At 43.4% G+C, this 18957-nt stretch overlaps 2 protein-coding genes and 1 pseudogene across 3 annotated transcripts; 1 reads left to right on the top strand and 2 right to left on the bottom strand.

The window, feature by feature from the left end:
- Positions 1–1176: 1176 nt before the first annotated feature.
- On the bottom strand, positions 1177–8551 carry LOC123444360 (annotated as a pseudogene).
- Positions 8552–8868: 317 nt separating this feature from the next.
- LOC123444359 (serine/threonine-protein phosphatase 7 long form homolog) lies at positions 8869–12486 on the bottom strand. Of its 2 annotated transcripts, XM_045121051.1 has the most exons (5): positions 12290–12439; positions 11300–11565; positions 9891–11195; positions 9414–9737; positions 8869–9308 (listed from the first exon to the last, which is right to left on the bottom strand). In XM_045121051.1, the coding sequence occupies exons 2-5, from the start codon at positions 11552–11554 to the stop codon at positions 9078–9080; spliced, it is 2115 nt and encodes a 704-aa protein (XP_044976986.1). In that variant the 5' UTR covers positions 11555–11565; positions 12290–12439; the 3' UTR covers positions 8869–9077. The 2 variants fall into 2 exon arrangements, with proteins under 2 accessions (XP_044976986.1, XP_044976985.1); XM_045121050.1 differs by having other exon boundaries at positions 8869–9737; positions 12290–12486.
- A 359-nt stretch (positions 12487–12845) lies between these two features.
- LOC123441889 lies at positions 12846–15396 on the top strand. The gene is made up of 4 exons (XM_045118072.1): positions 12846–13121; positions 13259–14595; positions 15123–15183; positions 15277–15396. Exons 1-4 carry the CDS (start codon positions 12846–12848, stop codon positions 15394–15396), a joined length of 1794 nt encoding a protein of 597 aa, XP_044974007.1.
- The last annotated feature ends 3561 nt before the right edge of the window (positions 15397–18957 follow it).

Here is an 18957-nt window from a genome sequence, read left to right as displayed (position 1 = left end):
ACATGAAATCATGGCTCAAAATGACATCATCAGAACCATGACAAGGTGGACCCACTTGCAATAGGTTCCAAATAGGGAAGGTTTACACTTGGGGCATTACACTCATGATACCAATACGATACGGGGCACACCCGTGGTGGTCGATCTTTTCACACTTGGAGGGGGAAAGAGAGGGAAAAATCAAGAGAAACACAAGAACTCAAGAACAATCCTCAATCACACATCCACTAGATCCACATAAACACATGGAGATACACAATTCAAGGTCAACGAAAGGATACACATAACGATAGTCTTCCCTACGAGAGGGGCCTTGTATCCACGAGGGTATCTTCCCTAGATATGGGTCTTGGCATCACTATGGATCTTCTCACATGGAGAGCATCTCCATGGGAAGAGGATACTAGATGGAGCTAAGCTCAACAAGAGTTTGTCAAAACATTAGCTAACCCTAAAACGAAGGTAGGGGATGAGTATTTATAGTCTAGGTCAAAAATAGAGGCCGAAGGGGTACATGGGCACTCAGGCCCGAGTGACTGTGCACGCAGGCCGGAAGTTTCGGGCGCCAGAAGTTCCGGGCTGCATTCGGGCTTTTCCGAGTGATGTCGTTGGTCGAGGTGCCGGGGCTGAGCGGGGGCCGGAAGTTCCGAACGGGTTCCAGGCTTGACAGAAAGTTGTTGAAGCCCGCTATTATCGAGCAGCACACGGACCGGAGGTTCCGGGCAGGCCGGAAGTTCCGAGCACCGGAAGACTTGCCCTTCCTTTGGTCCTCTCGCTCGTTCGTCTTCGAGTCCATTTCCATAGTGTCTTGGAGACCTTGATCCTGGTACCTAAGCGTGCATAGAGTTTCCGCTTGAGGTAGCATCCACATTCCATTTGTATCAAAGGAATAGTCATTAACGAGAGATGTCACCTTGGTCTCGATGGCACATGCACGGGCTCTTGTCATGGGACCACTTGTAGCTTGAGGTGTTGGGGGTGTATCCATGGAGATGATCATGGGATGCTGCGTATCAGAGTTTCTAGAGTGACAGAAGTTTAAACCCTAGTATATGTGTTATTCCATAAGGGGCTGATTTAGACCCATATGTTTAATGCTATGGTTAGATTTATCTTAATTCTTCTTTCGTAGTTGCAGATGCTTGCGAGAGAGGGTAATCATAGGTGGGTTGCTTATTCATGTAAGAACAGCGCCCAAGCACTCGTCCACCCATAAATGAAATTATTAAAGTAACAAACTTGAATCAATTAAACATGATGAATGTGAGTAGACGACAATTCACATGTGTCCGCAAGAGCATCTTGCTTTATATAAGAGAACTTTCTGCCTTGTCCTTTGCTATCAAAAGGATTGGACCATCTTGCTTGCGCTGAGAGTCGGTATGTGTTTATTGAAAAAATATACTTATGTTTATATTTAGGGCAATAAAACTGAGTCTAATCTGTGTCCTCTCAGTGTTTCACGTTTCTAGCCGTTCGTTATGTTAATCTGGATGTTTCTGGACGTCAGAGCCACTGTCCTAAGGGGATGCTGCTCCAGAAAAAAACAAGCCCTCTGGTAAATCGGGACGCTTCGCTTAGCCCAATTATCTAACCGAGCACAACCAACCCATTTATGTATCGTTGCGCTCCCTCCCTCTTTGTAAAAAACAATAATCGCTCGAGAGAGGAAGAGTCGGGTGATCGTAAGTCAAAACAAAGGAAGCGGGCGCGCGGTCGATACTGCGTGAGGATCCAGCCGATGCATCAAATTTCGTCTGTATATGCTTTTATAGTACATGTGTAGTAGCTTGCCAAACCAAAGTGATTAATTATATGCTACAACAACCGATTCTTAGTGGTAGGATTGGAAATAGGCTTATGCACTAATAGAATATAACTTGTCATATGAATCGTGTGTGCTATGAAAGGTCAAGTCATCACTAATTTTATTGTTGATCATTGGATTAAGGATGAAGAAGATATTAATTATGTTAGTGTGTGCCCATAATTTTTTTATTTCGATGGATTGGTTTGTAGGGATGGACAAGGCATCTGCAGTGTTTTAGTTTCACCAAACAATGGTGTTTATGAAACATCTGTCTATTTGGAATATCCTTGTACCAATAATAAAGTTGAATATGAAGCTTCGTTGTTTGGTTTACAAAATTTAGCATATGGGTGTAAAGGATATAAAGCCTTTTGGGGATACACTTCTGGTTGTCCATTAAATTAATGGTGAATTCCAATGTTTTGATGGACCACTGAATAGCTATTTGGACCGATGTTTATATGTAGGTAAGTCTCTAAATACTTTCACTATCAATCATATACCTAGGGAAGAGAATTCTATAGCAAATTATTTACCCTGCAAGCATCCAGATGCCAAATCAGTTGGGGGCGTTCTTCATATTAGAGAAACCGATATTTGTTGGATATTAATTCACTAAAGGATACAACAGGTCCTTGTTAGATCCAGTAGCAACTAGTACAAGGCAAAAGATATTCGCTCCAGGGGTCACAAATGACGGAATCAGCAACTAATTTAGAACCAGGTGATTGGTGAACTCCTCTGGTTAATATCTAAAGGATCCCGGGCAAACAATAGATAAAAAAATTCGACGACAAGCTTAAAAATATACTTTGCTGAATAGTGACTTGTACTGCCAAACCATAAATAGATTACTTTTAAAGTGCTTGGGTCCTGATCAGCCAAAGGTAGCTATGGGTGAAGTACATGAAGGGTTATGCAGAACACACAAGTCAGCTTATAAGATGCAATGATTATTAAAAAGAGCAGGTTTTTATTGACCGACGATGTTAAGGGACTATTTTAACTATTATAAAGAGTGTGAAGAAAGAAGTGCGGCGTTTATGTGCCCATGCTCATCTGCACCCGTTTAGTAAAAGAAATCAAAACAAATACTAAAAAAATTTAAAAAATTCCAAATATTTTTGTGTGATAGATAATTTGGTGCATGAGGTCCGCTCCAATTTTTGTATTATTTGAACATCTGAGGAGCTCTCGGAAAAAAAGACAAATCGAATCAAAATGGTGCATGTACAGTAAACTTTTTTAGAGATCTTGAATTTGTCTTTTTTGCCGAGATCTGCTTAGATGTTTAAATTATAAAAAATTTGGTGCGAACCTTACGCATAAAATCACCTATCATCCAATTTATTTTTTAATTGTTTTAGTATTTGTCTTGATTTTTTTACTCAGCAGGCCTGTAGATGAGCCTGAGCTCAGAAATAGATTTTTAGTGAAGAATGCCAGAAATTTGGAACTGTTCAATTGGCATCTGCAGCTATGATGCATCCTATTATTAAGTCATGGCCGTTTAGAGGACGGGGTTTAGATTTTATTGTTCAAATACATCCTGCTTCATCTAAAAGTGGTTGCTTTGTCCTAGTAGCTACATATTATTTTACCAAATGGATCGAAGCGATCCCTTTAAGAAATATGACCCATAAGGAAGTGATTAATTTTGTCTTGAAGCGGATTATTCACAGATTCTATATTCCTCAAACTTTGACTTTTGATCAAGGTTCTTCGTTTATGTGTCACGTGAGTTTGCTAGATCTTTTGTTATTGAATTGTTAAATCCGTCCCCTTATTATGCTCAAGCTAATGGATAGGCCTATAGCAATAAAACTTTAATTAAGCTTATAAGAAAGAAAATTAAAGAGCATCCGAGAAGGTGGCATGGATTACTTTCGAAAGTTTTATGGGCTTACGGGATATCCAAGCATGGAGCAACCCAAGTGATAACGATATGACGACTCTGAGCTGCTATCATGGGGCTCAGACGTGAGAGTTCACAGCTGCGAGTTCAGCGCTTCTAGCCCAATGGAGCTACATCGCTAGCCCGTATTTTCTGTTAAGCTTCATGCATTAGCCAACGCAACCAAAAGTTCAAACTGATGAAAAAGATTAGTGCAATTCACATATATAATGTAACACCCCCTTTCATGTGTGACGGAGAAGACAAGTCAACACATGCAACCGGAAAAGAGCGACCTTAGCTCTGATACTATGTTAAGCTTCATGCACTATCCAACGTAACCAAAAGTCTGAACTGATGAAAAGGGCTAGTGCAATCCACATATACTGTAACATTTTCCTTGCCAAAGGGTGTGTCGAAAACCCGCATTTGCGAGTGATCCGTCAATCAGAAACATAAAGCGCATTTGCGAGCCCATGGGCGGGCAAGAAAGAGCCTAACACGATTCTGACCATCACTTGAGTTCATCAGTCACTGCACAAAGTACATTGACTTTTTAATGTATACAAAATCACATCTCTAGGACGCAGATTACAGGTGTTCTGCGATATATCTAGTCATCTTCTGATCATTGCATAAGAAGAGTACATGTGCATATCTCAAAAAAGAAAAGGTACATGTTCGGGTGCAAAACTGTAGAGATGCCCAACAGATAAGAATAGCGCGGGAACCACGGATTTAGAGAGATATGACCACTCAAGGTAAGCGTGAATATACAACCCTGAATCAGGACCACCTCCCTATTAATGAAAATCGCAGTTCTCCTGCGCTTCTTAAAAAAAAAAAAAAAAAAAAAAAAGAAGAAGAAGAAGAGGATCACCTGAAGCTCCCAAAGTGCTGCTGCTGCTGGAAAATGCCGGTTTTGCCGGCTGTTCCTGTGGAGCGTGGAAGATCAGTAGTGCCTGTTGCTGCCTCCATGTACCATGGAACAGCTGCCGGGGCTTTCTCCTCAGAACCGTTGCTGAGCCGCCCAACGGCCCCGATATCTGAAGTATCCTCCTTTGCTGCATATCACCAAAAGTAGAGCGGTCATAAGCTACAGTCCAGAAAGCATGTACCTTCCTTTTGCGCATCTAGAATGATATCTAGCGCAAGATGCCAGTAGGCACCTTTCCTACATGATGTAAAAGCAAAAAAGCACACACGCTCACGTCTTAAACTATCTTACATTATTTTTCTATACAAGAGGCAAACAAGATCAAGGTTTGGGGGTAACTGGAACTACAAGAAATGTTCTGTATGTACTCCCTCCGTTTACAACTATAAGATGTTCTGGATATATCAATACGTACGGACTGAAATAAGCGAACAAACACACTAAAATGTGTCTGTATACATCCGATTCAGAAAAAAGTTAGAAAATCTTATAACTGTGAATGGAGGGAGTACTAAATTGCAACCAGAACTCATGTTACCGCATTATTAATGATGATTTTGCAGCAGGGACGAAGAAATTCATGGTTCGGGCAGCCACGTGGGTATGAAAAGTCAAAAGGACAAATAAATCGTCATTAGCAGAGTAAGGATACTTACGTGCACCTATATTCAAATCAATCAACCCACGGCTCATAGAGTCAGCCCAAATGCTAGATTTGACCCGAAAAGTCTCTTTCTTCACAGCTGGTTTTGATGCCGACATGGAGTCCTGCTTCTGCTTTGCGAGTGACTCGTTCATGGATTTGGTGACACTTGCCGTGCGTGATTCCTCGTCTGACGTAAAGGCACCAAAATTCAACTCCTCCAAAGGACTGCCATAAGAACTCTTGCTGGCCCCAGCAGAACCATGTGTTGGCTGAGTAACAGCTGATCCTGTTCTTGAAGAGAATACACCAAAAGAGTTTGATCCACTGAAACTCTTCACCGGAATTCCAGCCAAAGGTTTGAAAGCTGTGTCACTTGAATTTTCAGGTGTGGGAGGCTTCCCTTGCGAAGATTTGCTTGGGGTGCCACGCACTGAGAACTCTGTGTCTAAAGGAAATGATGTGGCAAAGGATGGGTTGAAGGGGTCGAAAGAAGACGCAGAGGGCGGCTGCGCAAGGGAAGAACTTTTTTGCTCTGGATGTTTTTTGGGACTATCACATACTGAGAACTCCATGTCTGAAGTAGCTGAGCCACCAAAGGATGGTCTGATGGCAAATAGATCAATGTTGTCCTGCAATGACATTTGAATGCAGATAGTTAGAAAATATATGAAATGACCAACAAGTAGAAATGTTTTATCATAAAATATGTGAATGCAAATGCAGAACAAATGAAGTGTGAGTGTCAATTATACAGTCCAATAGCCTGCTTGGATTATGAATCTTCAGAATTGCTACACTGTCCTATCACCATTTTTGTGAGATTAATATATCATATTTAAGCGGGATGTTATTGAAAAGAACTGTAAGAGATAGAAAACAGTTTTTGCTACAAATATATCGTTAGGCCAGGATAACTTTTGAAGAAGATCAAGAAACAAACCTTAGGGCGAGAACCACTTGATGTTGCTGCCTCCAATGGAGCATTGGCTGACTGGAAATCTGCATCCGCAAACAAATCAATTTCTGGAACTGCAGCACTGCCAGCATTTGGTATAGCTATTGAAGTAGCTGCAGCGGTGTTAACAAGGCCGTGCATGAAGCTCGGCCCAAAGAGATCCAAATTATTGGAGCTCACATTAGCTGTTCCAGCTGCACTCCAAAAATAAAGCTGAGTAAGAAAAAATGCCACAATACTATGGTGAGTATGTCAAATAAAAGAAAATGCATACAACGTTGCATCTCAGCTAAATAATCCAGTAAGTGCTACAGTGAGTGTGTTTGCTACAGTTAGGTAAGAAATAGCCAATGGCACTGGTGTGTATGTCAAACAAAAGAGAATTCAAAGAACTTTGGCTATTAGCTAGGCAGTCTGGTAAGCAGAATGATAAGTGATAGCAGCATAATAAGCGCATAATAACATGCTAAACAAAGTGTATAACAATGGGTACAGCGACAAGGGAACCATGGCAATCATACAATTTAACCAAACTTAGAGATATCCGGGTGTGTTCATTGTGTCTGTATCCCCTTGATGCTACATTACGAATCAATAAAAAAAACCTTTATCGGAAAAAAAAACTTAAGAGATATAGTAGGGAATAATGACCAGATGTGGAAGATCCTCGTGGATTGAAGTCGTCGCCATCATTCTCATTCTTTCCTTTCTGTGAACTTGGAACACCAGGTGTGGCACGTGGACTCGACAACGATTTGGAGCCTCCTTTTGCCGATTTGGAGCTATTAGCAGTCTTAGTAGGTTCTTTCGACCTTTGTCTAGTGCTGCTGTGACTTGGCTTATTGTTGTTGCTCAATTCTGTGCCAGTGTACCTATCCTTGAATGAGGCAGTTGCCCTTGAACCAGCTGTGCCCCCATAGCGACTACCAGAGGAGTAGCTGCCATTGCCAAATGATGCTGCGCTTGATTTGTATGACATTCCAGTTGATGACACTCCCAAGTACCTGAACATATGATCATGCAAATTGCAAAGTTTAAGATGTGCAGGGAAAGACGAGAGTTATGTTCCCATAATGCACGATAAATCAACGGTGAATGCCTTACTTGTCCCTCGTAGAAGCAGCCTTCTCCTGGACTTGTTGAAGCTTTTCCCTGTCATCCACAATGGCCAGAACAGCCTCGGCCTTCTTGCGCACATTGAGCCCAACATCTTTTCCATTAGGCTCCACAAACTCAAATTTTGTGAGTTTCTTCACAAAGAAAACCAGCATCATGGCAAGGTAAATATTATACTCCAGAACGAAATATATATACACACACGGAAATATATACAACGGAATGAGCCACAACGGCACATACCGCAATCTGTGGGCTGTTGTCAATAATTTCCTCGACTGCGCGCTCAGTGGCATTAGCCAGAAGATACTCAGCCACAGCCAGGGCCTGCAAGTGAAACAAACATCCTGTCACCAAGGAACAACCCAGAGCAGACAAGGAGTGGACTCATCACAATTCTCAATTCCAATTCGAGCTCATCACCTTGTACAGGTGACGCCAGTTTGCGTCGGTGTTGCACAGCCGTTGCCACAGTACCTTCATGATCATCTGGCATTCGCCGCTGAAAGCAGAGAGAGCGACGACTCGATCAAAATGTGCACACACACAAAAAAATACTCAATACCCTCTATTTAAAGAGATCAAGTGATGAGGAGGATTCGAATTGGAGCGTTTTGCACTCACATATTCCTGGTGGCCCGTGCATGTCCGCCATGTCCGAACCGTGAGGCCCCCACGGCTCATCGCTGGTCGCGTCAAGAACCTGTTTATGCACAAAATTTCAGACAAGACAGCTACACCATGGACCTTCCTTCCTTCCCTACGGCCAAATTACACAGGCGGAGGAGAAGCACGATCAATCAAACCTTCTGCTCGATCTCTGGCACCTTGAGCACCTTGAGATTGACCTCTCTCTTTCTGGGAAACGGGGGACCGCGTCCGAGGTCAGCGCACAACAATCAAATCAAAACGAGAAAAGAAAAAAAGGAATCAGGGTCTTACATCTCCCGGACGGTGTGATCGAGCACCTTCATGATCCCATCCATGGCTGGGAAGAAGGCGAGAGCGAAGAAGAGAAAGGGGCGGGGGGCGGAGACTTGCGACCCTGCGGAGTTTTCTTCTCGCCGATGGCGTAGGAGCGATGGCGGTGGCGGTGGCGTGGCGACGCGAAGACGGAGACGGGGTCTGGAGAGGGGCGCCGCGGAAATAACGCCGCTGGCGGCAGTCAGCGCCCGGACCGGACCCTGTGTGGCGATCGCTGCACTGGACTTGTTCTGTGTGGCGGGCGATCGCTGCACTGGACTTGTGACTCGGACCGTCGTCCCTTGGGCTTGTTCACGTGTGCGGTATGAAAGCCCAATTGCTGGCGGCCCATATTTTCTTCTCCTACACATCTTCGCCTGAAGCTGATATTCAGACGATTCTCAAGAAATAAAAATATTTGCTATTCAGACGTGGAAGGTGTAAATACAGTCGCTGGATTAGACTTGGGACATTTGTTAACGAAGAGATATGCCAGCTAAATGACCCTCAAAAATAAACATGCCAGCTACAAAAGTACCTGCACGACTAATAAACAAATAATGGATTGAATCACTTAGCCAACATCAATAGGCTATATGTCAGGCTGCATAACAAACTGAATAATGTCAGCAAAAATGAAATGCCAATCACGGCAAACTCCGAAAGGCAGCATCAGCTACAATCTAATCCCTACATATGTGACATACAAAGCTGGAATTGGCGTCATGTCTCTCCTCTGACTTTGAGACAGATGAACTACGGGTGCGAGGAAGGAGCACCGTTACAACCGTTATTGTTTTCCTCCTCCACGTCCTCGTGTTCTGCAGTCGCGACATCGTCACCTTCCAGTTTGACATCGGCGCTCTCTTGTGGAGAGGGCGCAACATCGAAGCCATTATTTTCCTCACACGTGGACATGGGTTCGACCACCTGTACACCATTTTCCATTTCGGCAGGGTGTCCAGCTTGATCAACATCCTCGGTGTGCTGTGGAATAGCAAAGTCTGCTGCCTCACAGTTCTCAATCGCTAATGAAGCTGAGTCACAGTTTTCGTGCACTTCCAGTAGTAAACTGTCGACACAGTGGTTTACCTCGTCCATAGGTTCGAGGCCCAACGTAGCCTGCTCCATTGTGTGAAGGTCCTCATCTTCCTGATATTGACCCTCTTGATTGTCACATATGATGTTCTGGTCAGCTTCAAGCAAAAGCAAAGGCTCGTGATGGGCAGCAGCTGAGCCAGTAGCTGAATCAAAAGGCGGAGCCGCTGGGCCACCGCTTTCCTTGATCTCACCAAGATCACTGAGGACATCTTCAAAGCCATGCAGAAATTCAAAAACTAAGGCTTGTGTGGCCGTATCAGCTGCGGATGCCATGGCTGTCTTGGCCTTCTTCATCATACCATGCAGCTTATCAACCTACAGGAATGAATTCATCTTCAGTACTGACTCAGTATGCATGAACTATTTGGACAAGCTTCAATTCAAATCGTATTAGTATATAGAGAGAAATATTAGTTCAGTCAACTGTGGAATCTAATCATATAAATGTGATGAGTTAATTAGGTTTACCGCTTTGCGGATCATAGGAGATTTGGCTTTGTACTGAAGATCAGAGGAATCATCGGGTGGGGATAAAAGTCCTGCTTCAGCATCATCACCGGTTGATGGCACAAGATACCGCCGTGTAGCTCCAGAGTACCACTGCAGATACTCATCATAAGATGACAAATCATATTGCTCAGCCTCCCGAAATATGCGTTGTCGCCGTGCTTCCCATTCCTGAATATACTCATGATGCGTCTCTTCCCAATTTTCACGCTCCCTACCACGTCGACTAATACGATGTAATGTCTGTAGGGTAGGCCGAAAAGGTGGTGGAATGCATTGCCGAAGCCCAAATTGCCGCATTACTCGCTCAGGCAGATACATCTCAACAATAGGAAAATTTATTAGTGGTGCTTGAGTAATCCACAGGTCAGCATCTTTTGTACAAAGTGGTGGTAAGCTTGAGGACTCAATGAGCATGTATGGTTCCCATTTCAACTGATCTGCTCGCTGAAGATTTAGCTCATCCCTGTACTGCTTGAGACAGCGAGTAGCATTCTCACTTTGTGCACGAGCACCCACCCAACGGAAGCCGATTGGGGGCGAGTCCTGTGGGATGTCTGTCTCCACGAGTGAGGAAGACCGAGCCAATGGCCTGCCAACATGAGAGTGCTCCCAACTCCAAAGCTGCAAGAGAAGCAATGAACCACCTATATTCTTCATGTTGTGGGAGGAGGCGGCAGAGCAAAGAGCTCGGTAGAGGAATGCGAGGGCTGCGGAGCCCCAGCTGTATGTTCCAACAAGAGAAAGATCAGCAATCAATGGAAGATATATCAAACTCATCCTTCCTGTCCCGTCTGGAAAGAGCACCCCACATAAAAGGCTCAGGATGTATGCTCGAACATGCCTCTGTACTGTATGATCATCCACCCCTTCTGGTAACTCATAGAAGTGCTTCTTCAGCCATTTATAATGCAAGAAGGATTTTCCAGGCATTGATTGACCTCTTGGGTCATGACCTAGACAATCAAGGACCATTTGCCCATAATCATGATCCGTACTGGAACAAACCGGACGGCCATCAATAGGAAGAGCAAACAACATTGCAACATCTTGAAGTGTGACTGTCATCTCCCCAGAAGCCAAGTGAAAGCTGTGGGTCTCTGGTCTCCAACGCTCAACAAGAGCAGTAATCAAGGCTTTGTCCAATTGAGGCATTCTCTGGCATATTTGTGAGAGCCCAAGCAATCCAGCATCCCTCAAATAAGGACGATACCTCTCATGAAATTTTAAGGGTTTGTGGTGACGCAACTTCAACTGCTCCAGGGCCTGCAATAGTACAGAATATAGAACTCAGTGCTATTGAAAAAAAAATCTCGTTTTACTAACTTATTTCCCTGAAATATGACAAAGTTTATTGTCCTTAGATTAACCTGATCGCCAAAAATTGCATCTGAACGGTGGTTAATCTTAGGATTGAGCAGTGTACTGGATGAAGGTTCCGGAGGTCCTGCATAGCAAGCCACATGGACTTGTTCGGGAGTAAACCCAACATTGTCCTCTCTATCAGAAGTGGTACTCGGCGTAGAAGGTGCAGATGTTTCATGATGATCCATTTCATTTTCTGCCACAGAACATCTGCCCCGGCCCCGGCCACGACGTGCACGTCCTCTTGCCCTTGAAGACATGGACTACTACTCTGCAAACAAAACATCATTAGATCAGTTGCCAGAATGCCATAGATGATCACAGCTAGAAAGAAATCTAATGGACGGCATGAGCGCTGCTCTATGTGTTAAGATTTAAAATCATGGCTTATACAAGGAAGGAACTATGTACAAAATGAAAAAAAAAAAACATATACAATCAAACAAGGCATATATATGCTTAGAAGATATGGCATTCGTCTTATATTAGAAATATTTAACGCAGTCTAATCTGTCAACTGTGAGTTATTCTCCCCTACAAATGTTGCTCTCGCAGAACTAACCATTTGCCATAACCAACTGAAACACTGAATCTTAAATCTAAATTTGCTTATTATGGAGAAACAACTCCTAGACATGTATATACTATATAGTCTGACTGAGCAACTTTCTTCATCTTTAGGCACAAAACTAGCATTACAGGCTTGCAGCTGACTAGTGTAGCAGTGTCCCATTTTTATTCAGACAGAAAGGGACTCTCATTGAAACATTCGGCCTATAGAAGGCCACATGTTCGACAAGAACAGGTTCAGCAGAACATGGTAGTGCCACAGCCCCCTTTACATATCAGTTATCCGTATCAACCCACTATTCCCCTGCTCAAAGCACTTGAATAATCTGCGCACCAGACCAGAGCACGCACAATGGGGCAACAGCGTGCACCGAGATCCAAGGGGGGCGAGTAAAATCCAGCGGTGGTTTGTGGGGCGGGCTTACCAAATCAGGCTGGCGAGGTGGCGCCGGAGGAGGCGGAGGACAAGCTCCTGAAGTCCTGATCCCCCGTAGATTTTTGCTTCCCGTCAGAGGAGAAGGGAACCCTAGAAATTTGCTTTCCAGGGGTGGAGGCGGCGACGCGGAATCCGTGACCCGGAGTGGTGCTACGCCCGGACATGTTTTTTTGCTGCTTCCGCAACAAACAGCGGGCTCACCAGCTTCTGGGCCGGAGAAGCCAAAGCCCAAAGACGGGCCTTTTTTTGGGATTCCCCCAGCCGCAGCCGCTCAAAAAAAAAAAAGATCTTTTACGGTTTCACCCTCCCACCAAACTCGTCCTGGTTTATTAGCTCGAGTATTTTTGTCATATTTTGACTATAATTTTAACTAATCTTTACCTAATAATAATAAAGCGGCTATCGCTTCTGTCGGAATTTCCGTCGCAACATTTTTACAAAAAAGTCCCTGTCGTTTGGCTGAATAAACCTGCAGTCCAGTAAATAAGTTAAAAAACGTTTCACACAGCTGCTTTGGGGCGAGTCCACGGACCGTTGAGACCCAGATGTGGCCCTGGAAAACCCATCCGAGACCGATTCAGCCAGAACCACGCTCGCCGCCACTTCCCCGAGCTCCCTCCTACTCCCGACCGCGCCGGCCGGACCTCCTCCACCTCGCGTCGCAGTCGGTGTCCGGACCCTTGCAGGACGAGCAGATGAGCAGCGCATCTCTCTCTCCCTTCTTCTCTCTTCCTCACAACTCCCTCTCTTCAAGATACCAGGAGCTCCAGGGCCACCAGCACGATTCGTCCGTGCTCGAATCCAGCGAGATCCGGACGCGGGCAACCCATCCCCGCTGCTCCCGCACTGGATGTGCAACGCCTCCCCCTCGGAGTTGCCTCCAGCGCAGCCGCAAGCCACCTCCTGCCTCTGCCCTCGGGGAGGTCTGCAGCAACGGTGTCCTCTGGTGCACGCGTAGGTCTCCGTGGAGGTGGAAATTCAATTCGACTTCACCTCAGGCGTATATGCTGGTGAAAGTAAACACCATGGTGAGAGGCAGAGGGTTCCAGCAAGTAATATTCCTGATAAGTCTGTGCCATCAAAGAGGGAGAGCGCCTCTGATGGCACCAGTCCATCAGAATGTGTCAATCGCACCACAAAGAGCATCACTAAAGCAGCTCGATCAAGTCCTTTCAAGAAGATGTTGAGCCCCATCATGAAGTCCAAGTCTGTTAGAAGCAGCCCATCTCTTGCTGAAGAGGAAGAGCCCAACACTGCAGTTGTGCCGGCAAGCAGCAGAAACTGCGTGCCCCGCAAATCGTTGCTCAGTGATCTCTCGAGGACTGAGCGGAGCCAAGCATCATCCAATTGCCTGCCAAATGGAGAAAGTCGGCATATGACGGAGGCTTCTTTATCACCTGCTCATCTCCAAGCAGTTCTTAAATGTGATTCCAGAAATGGCATTCCCTTTTATGATTTTTGTGTCGAGGGCCCGGAAGAGTCCATTTCTGCTAGGTCCTGGGAGAGTGGGAGTGAACTAATCCGGATTTACACTTTCCATAGTGGTGGTAAACGAGGAAGCACTGTTGGGAGGTCTTCCAAAGATGAGCGCAGATGTTTGCCTCCAATTGTAGGCCAGATGCAGGTTTCCTCCTATCTATGCTCTAAAGTTGGAAAAGATGGCATTCTGAATAATTCTGTCAACACCGAGTTTGTTCTGTACGATATCGCTCACGCAAGGCGAAGTTTTGCTGCCGAGGAGAAGACCAAGTGTACAGAGCCCAGTCAGCCGGAATCCTGTGGCGTCGTTGATAAACCAGTCTCTCGTGAATATCCACAGAAGATTAATCTGATTGACCACCAGCATGATGCAAGGCATAATCCAGAGGTATCGACATCTCGGCCATGGTCTGAAGAGGATCTTTATCCTCATTTGGAGATTGCAGCAACAGTCATTCAGATCCCATTTAATAAGGACAAGAAGTGTTCGTCCGCTGGTACTATCAAAGTGGTCACACCGAGTGGTCTGCATGGATTATCAAGCGATAATGAATCCAGCCCATCATCTTTGCTAGATAGATGGAGGTATGGTGGGGGTTGTGATTGTGGCGGATGGGACATGGCATGTCCACTTGTCGTCCTCGAGAATGCTTATGATGATAACTGGGACGATTCTGTAACGAAAGAAAGCAAGCATCCTATGGAGCTCCTTGTTCAGGTGCACCACCATGCAATGCAACCCCTATATATTTTTTATGCAGACTTGTTCATTTACCGTTTCCGGCAGTTCCGCAAGCTATTGCTTCTCCGACTGAGGTATCCCTCCCCACACATCCCTAAGGCGTCCACCCATCTGCTAATGCCCTCATGTCATCGGGTGTGATTACCCTTTTTTCTGGACGAAGGTAGCAGAACTAGATGAATATACCAACAGAATATTTACCAAATCTAAAGGTGCCCTAATTGATCTACTCATCTTTGCCCTGATTTGAATAATTGTCAGTGTGTGAACATGTTACTTAGCATCTTTTCCAATGTATGCGATGGGTTCAGCTAGAGAAATTTTGAAGCAGTTAAGATGGGGATTTCTATCATATCCTGTTGCTGTGTGTGATGTTCTTTACTCCGTTTGTGGCAATTTTGTACATGGATATATGGTTTGGATTAGTTATGTGATGTTCTGTCATGTTTTTTGCGCTCCTTCTTAAGAGATAAAATTTTAGATATGTGTACTGATTATTGGTACCGGCACTGATCGTATTTATTGTCATCTGTTCCAGGTTAGTCATCTATGGAAAGTAACACTTGATCATAGGATAATAAGTTAGTAGATATATGTAAAGTTATGTAGCTTCATCAAAGATATGTCAGTTTTTAGATGTTGGTCAGTACAACCTGCTCCCTGTAAGTTTCTCCTACTTGCCTATTTGTACAAGGAAATTACTTTAAAGGTATTTGTGTGCCTGTTTAACACACTAAAATTTTTATTGAGTGCAGCTAGGAGATTCCGACGACAGCGGCGGATTTTGTGTCAGCACGCTGCGAGGAGCTGCTGACAGTGACCCATGGTGGTGGATTCGAGTTGGAATTCAAGAGGGTTGGTGTGGTTGGAGTTAACTGATGATTGGGCTAGAACGGAGCAACAGAGGAGGCCGACCAAGGACATGGCCGCGGATAACACATCTTGCTCGGTTTCCGTGGCGACCCAAGGTTGGTTGCATCCTGCATGACCTCATATTTTTCAAGAGAAGTTATGTGCTATTAATTCGTGAGACATTTGACATGATACTATGCGAATGTAAATGTAATCCTCGGTGTAGAGCAAACAGAGTGAACAAGCCAAGAACGGGTTGGTCAGTCTATCGGCGTCATACTTTTCTTTTTGTAATTTTATCATACTATATAGTTAGTACAAGATCATCAAATATTTAGGATATGTTTTGGAAATATAATTTTGTGAAATCGAATGCACAATCTGTTGAGATGAGAGGAGACAAAGGCTTGCTGTTAATAACTTGAGTCGATTTGATGATCGCCCAGGCGGCCGTGTAGCCATCTCAGATGGAGTCCAATGAGAAGAACCAAAAGGAGGTGCCGGCAGGTACGATAAGATTCAGCTTAACGAAATTTTGAAGAGGCCCTTGGCGCACTGCAAAACTTTTATTTGTAAATGTTGCATGCTACTACCTCCTAATTAATATCGCATTGAAATGAAGTAGATGCAACTCTTCATAGATATTGTAACATGTTTTGGTTTCCAGGTTAAATATTTGACATCCTATGTTTGGTAATGAGAGAAATGCAATATTTTGAAGGGGCACACATGTAAGGGAAACTGGTATATGTCTACCTGTCAGGCTGGAAACAACAATTTGTGTTATGAGCTACGAGCTCCGAATAAATTGCTTTTCTCTTTCCTTCAAGTTGTCATCTTATTTCAGGATTGGCATCACCGATAAAGCAGAGGTTTTTTCCATTCAATCAAATTATAAATTCCAAATTTGTTACCCTTGTCTATAAGTATTGTACTTTTTTGTTAGAATGTTGTTTGCCATTTATATTAATTGCCATTCTTATCCACTTCCTCTAATTGCAGCTCTTTGTGTGAATCATTTAGTTCATCACCAGTTAGATTTTTTAAATTAATTGATGAATTGATAATTTGGTACAACATGGAGATTGACCTCATTGATATATAATATTCTTTAGTTGGAATAAGGCGACCAAACTAGATCAAGTGATTGATAATTTGTGTGTTGTCTACAATCTCACATTTGTAGTTTTGAGCATTGTTCTCTCCTTCTTTTCTTGATAAAAAATGAATTCTTCAACTTTGTTTTCTCATGATTACATCTTAAGTTGTAAGTATATTTTAATAATACATTGATATTTTAGTAATACATTGCCCCAAAAGGCAATTGGCTTTTACGTTCATTTCAAAAGTTCACTCTTTCACCTCATTTTCTTTAAAGGTTGAACGTTTCATGTATAATTGATATGCATTGTGATATTTCTTAACTTGAATATGGATAGACAGCCATATACCCTCACAAGTAAGGGATGTGGACCTATGTGTAAGGAAGATAGCGCATGTGATTTTTTCTTCCGTTGCAACGCACGGGCACATTTACTAGTACTAATATAAATTATACATAGCGAAAATAAAATAACTGAAAAATGCATTTAAATACAATCAATAATATATTTTTATAACATGCATTAACATTTTACTAGTCAAATATAAGGTCAAGCTATAACCTAAAATACGACGGGGAGTAATAAATCGAGGCTGAGGTAGTACTGTTTAAAAAAACGATACCTAAACTATCACCATACCGGTTAGCCTACTTTCCTTTCCTCTCCACCTGATAGTGTCCACTGCCTCTCCCTCCCAAGCACAGCGCCGCCAACATTCTCATTTTCGGTCCTCGGTGCCCTTCTCTACCAGAGATGACTAATCTAGACCCGCCCCATATCTTTCCCGTACAGAGTTGGTATCTGTCTCTAAGCTTAACACCTTCATGATTGCCATTGGATGCTGCAAACCAGCATGTAGCATTTGAGAAGCAGATAATCTTTGTTTGAAGGACGACATTTGCCTCGTTATCTCTCCGACAGTGATTTGGATGGGCATATGGAAGTCATTTGCTTTCCTTTAAAATATTCACACGACATTTGTATTATTTACCCGTCAAAGATATATTTGCATTTTATCCTGGTCATGTGACCCTTGTATGTATCCATTCATTAAATTTGACTCTCCAGAGTTGTTGTATATGTATGTTGCTAGAAATAAGTATTGCACGTTCTGCATGATGGCTTCTTGGGATCCGTATCATGCGGATGCTAGCAGAACAACTAGATCTGCATAGTGTCCGTCCCAGAGCGCTACAAATAGAACATAGTCATCTAACGAATCCATCATGGTTGCCTCGACCCTCCCCACCCACGTAGCTCATCGCCTCTTCCGAGTCTTCGGTGATATTAGACATTCCTCCACTAGTGCCACAATCGGAGGATTTCTTTTCTGTGATGGTGAAAAAGTGTCTTCTCATGGGAATGTACGATCATAAGCTAGGTTCACTAAAGTGAAGACTAGGATAACTATTTTTGGGTCCTACTCTGATCAAACTCCTCGACCTAATGGTTTAACTTTTATGTTTATCCACAAAAATTTGGGCGTTTTAAAAGGTGATCTCATTAAAAATCACCGATTCCTTGTTATAGAGAGTTTGGTATATTTCAGTTAAACTTTGTTATGATCACCGATACGTCTTCAACGTATCTATAATTTTTAATTGTTTTATGTTATTTTATTATCATTCTAGGATACTTTATATGCATTTATATGATGTTTTATATCATTTTTCCGAACTAACTTATTAACCCACTGCCTTGCTGTTTTTTGCGTGTTTTTGCCTTTTCAGGAAACGAGTACCAAACAAAGTCCAAATGCTATGGAACTTTTTGAAGATTTTTTCTGGGCACAAATAAGACATGGAAGCTTCACAGGGAGATTGGACGTCGTACGAGGTAGCGCCAAGGCAACAGGGTGTGCCCTATTACCTTGGGAACCTCGTGGCTCCGTGTGAACTAACTCCGCCTTTATAAATTCTCAAAAATCGGGAAAACACCAAAGAACCATCCGAAACACTTTTTCCATCGCCACAAGTCTGTGTCTCATCGTGATCCCATCTGGAGCCCTGTTTTGGTGCACTGTCGGAGGGGCGGTCAATCACGGAGGGGTCATACATCAACCTTGTTACTCCCATGATGTTCTAGAAATAGTCTACCACATATCTATGGGTTCATAGATAGCACCTAGATGGATATCTCTTTCTGTCTTTGATCTTCAATACAAAATTCACCGCGAATCTCGTGGTGATCTATTCGATGTAATCTTCTTTGCAATGTGTTTTGTTGGGATCCGATGAGTTGTGGGTTTATGATCAAATTATTCATGAATATTAATTGAGTCTTCTCTAAATTATTTTATTCATGATTATTATAGATTCGTATTTCTCTTTGATCAATCGGTTAAGTTTGTCCAAGTAGATTGATTTATCTTCACGGTGAGTAGTGCGTTGTGATGGGTTCAATTTTGCGGTGCTCAATCCTAGTGACAGAAAGAGACAAGACACGTATTGCATTGCTTCCATTAAGGATAAAACAATGGGG

This window comes from Hordeum vulgare, chromosome 3H, assembly GCF_904849725.1.
Source record: "Hordeum vulgare subsp. vulgare chromosome 3H, MorexV3_pseudomolecules_assembly, whole genome shotgun sequence".
NCBI classification, from domain to species: domain Eukaryota; kingdom Viridiplantae; phylum Streptophyta; class Magnoliopsida; order Poales; family Poaceae; genus Hordeum; species Hordeum vulgare.
The sequence above is the reverse complement of the archived record's forward strand: the minus strand, read 5'-3'. Positions and strand labels throughout refer to the sequence as shown.

Bases quoted from the DNA above. Each gene is read 5' to 3' on its own strand.
- LOC123444359 (XM_045121050.1), bottom strand. From the start codon at position 11,554: ATGTCTTCAAGGGCAAGAGGACGTGCACGTCGTGGCCGGGGCCGGGGC. The intron at 11,196-11,299 runs GTTAATCTAAGG...GTACTATTGCAG, and splicing joins ATGCAATTTTTGGCGATCAG to GCCCTGGAGCAGTTGAAGTT. The intron at 9,738-9,890 runs GTAAACCTAATT...TCATTCCTGTAG, and splicing joins CTCCTATGATCCGCAAAGCG to GTTGATAAGCTGCATGGTAT.
- LOC123441889 (XM_045118072.1), top strand. From the start codon at position 12,846: ATGTGGCCCTGGAAAACCCATCCGAGACCGATTCAGCCAGAACCACGC. The intron at 14,596-15,122 runs GTATCCCTCCCC...ATATATGTAAAG, and splicing joins CTATTGCTTCTCCGACTGAG to TTATGTAGCTTCATCAAAGA. The intron at 15,184-15,276 runs GTAAGTTTCTCC...TATTGAGTGCAG, and splicing joins GTCAGTACAACCTGCTCCCT to CTAGGAGATTCCGACGACAG.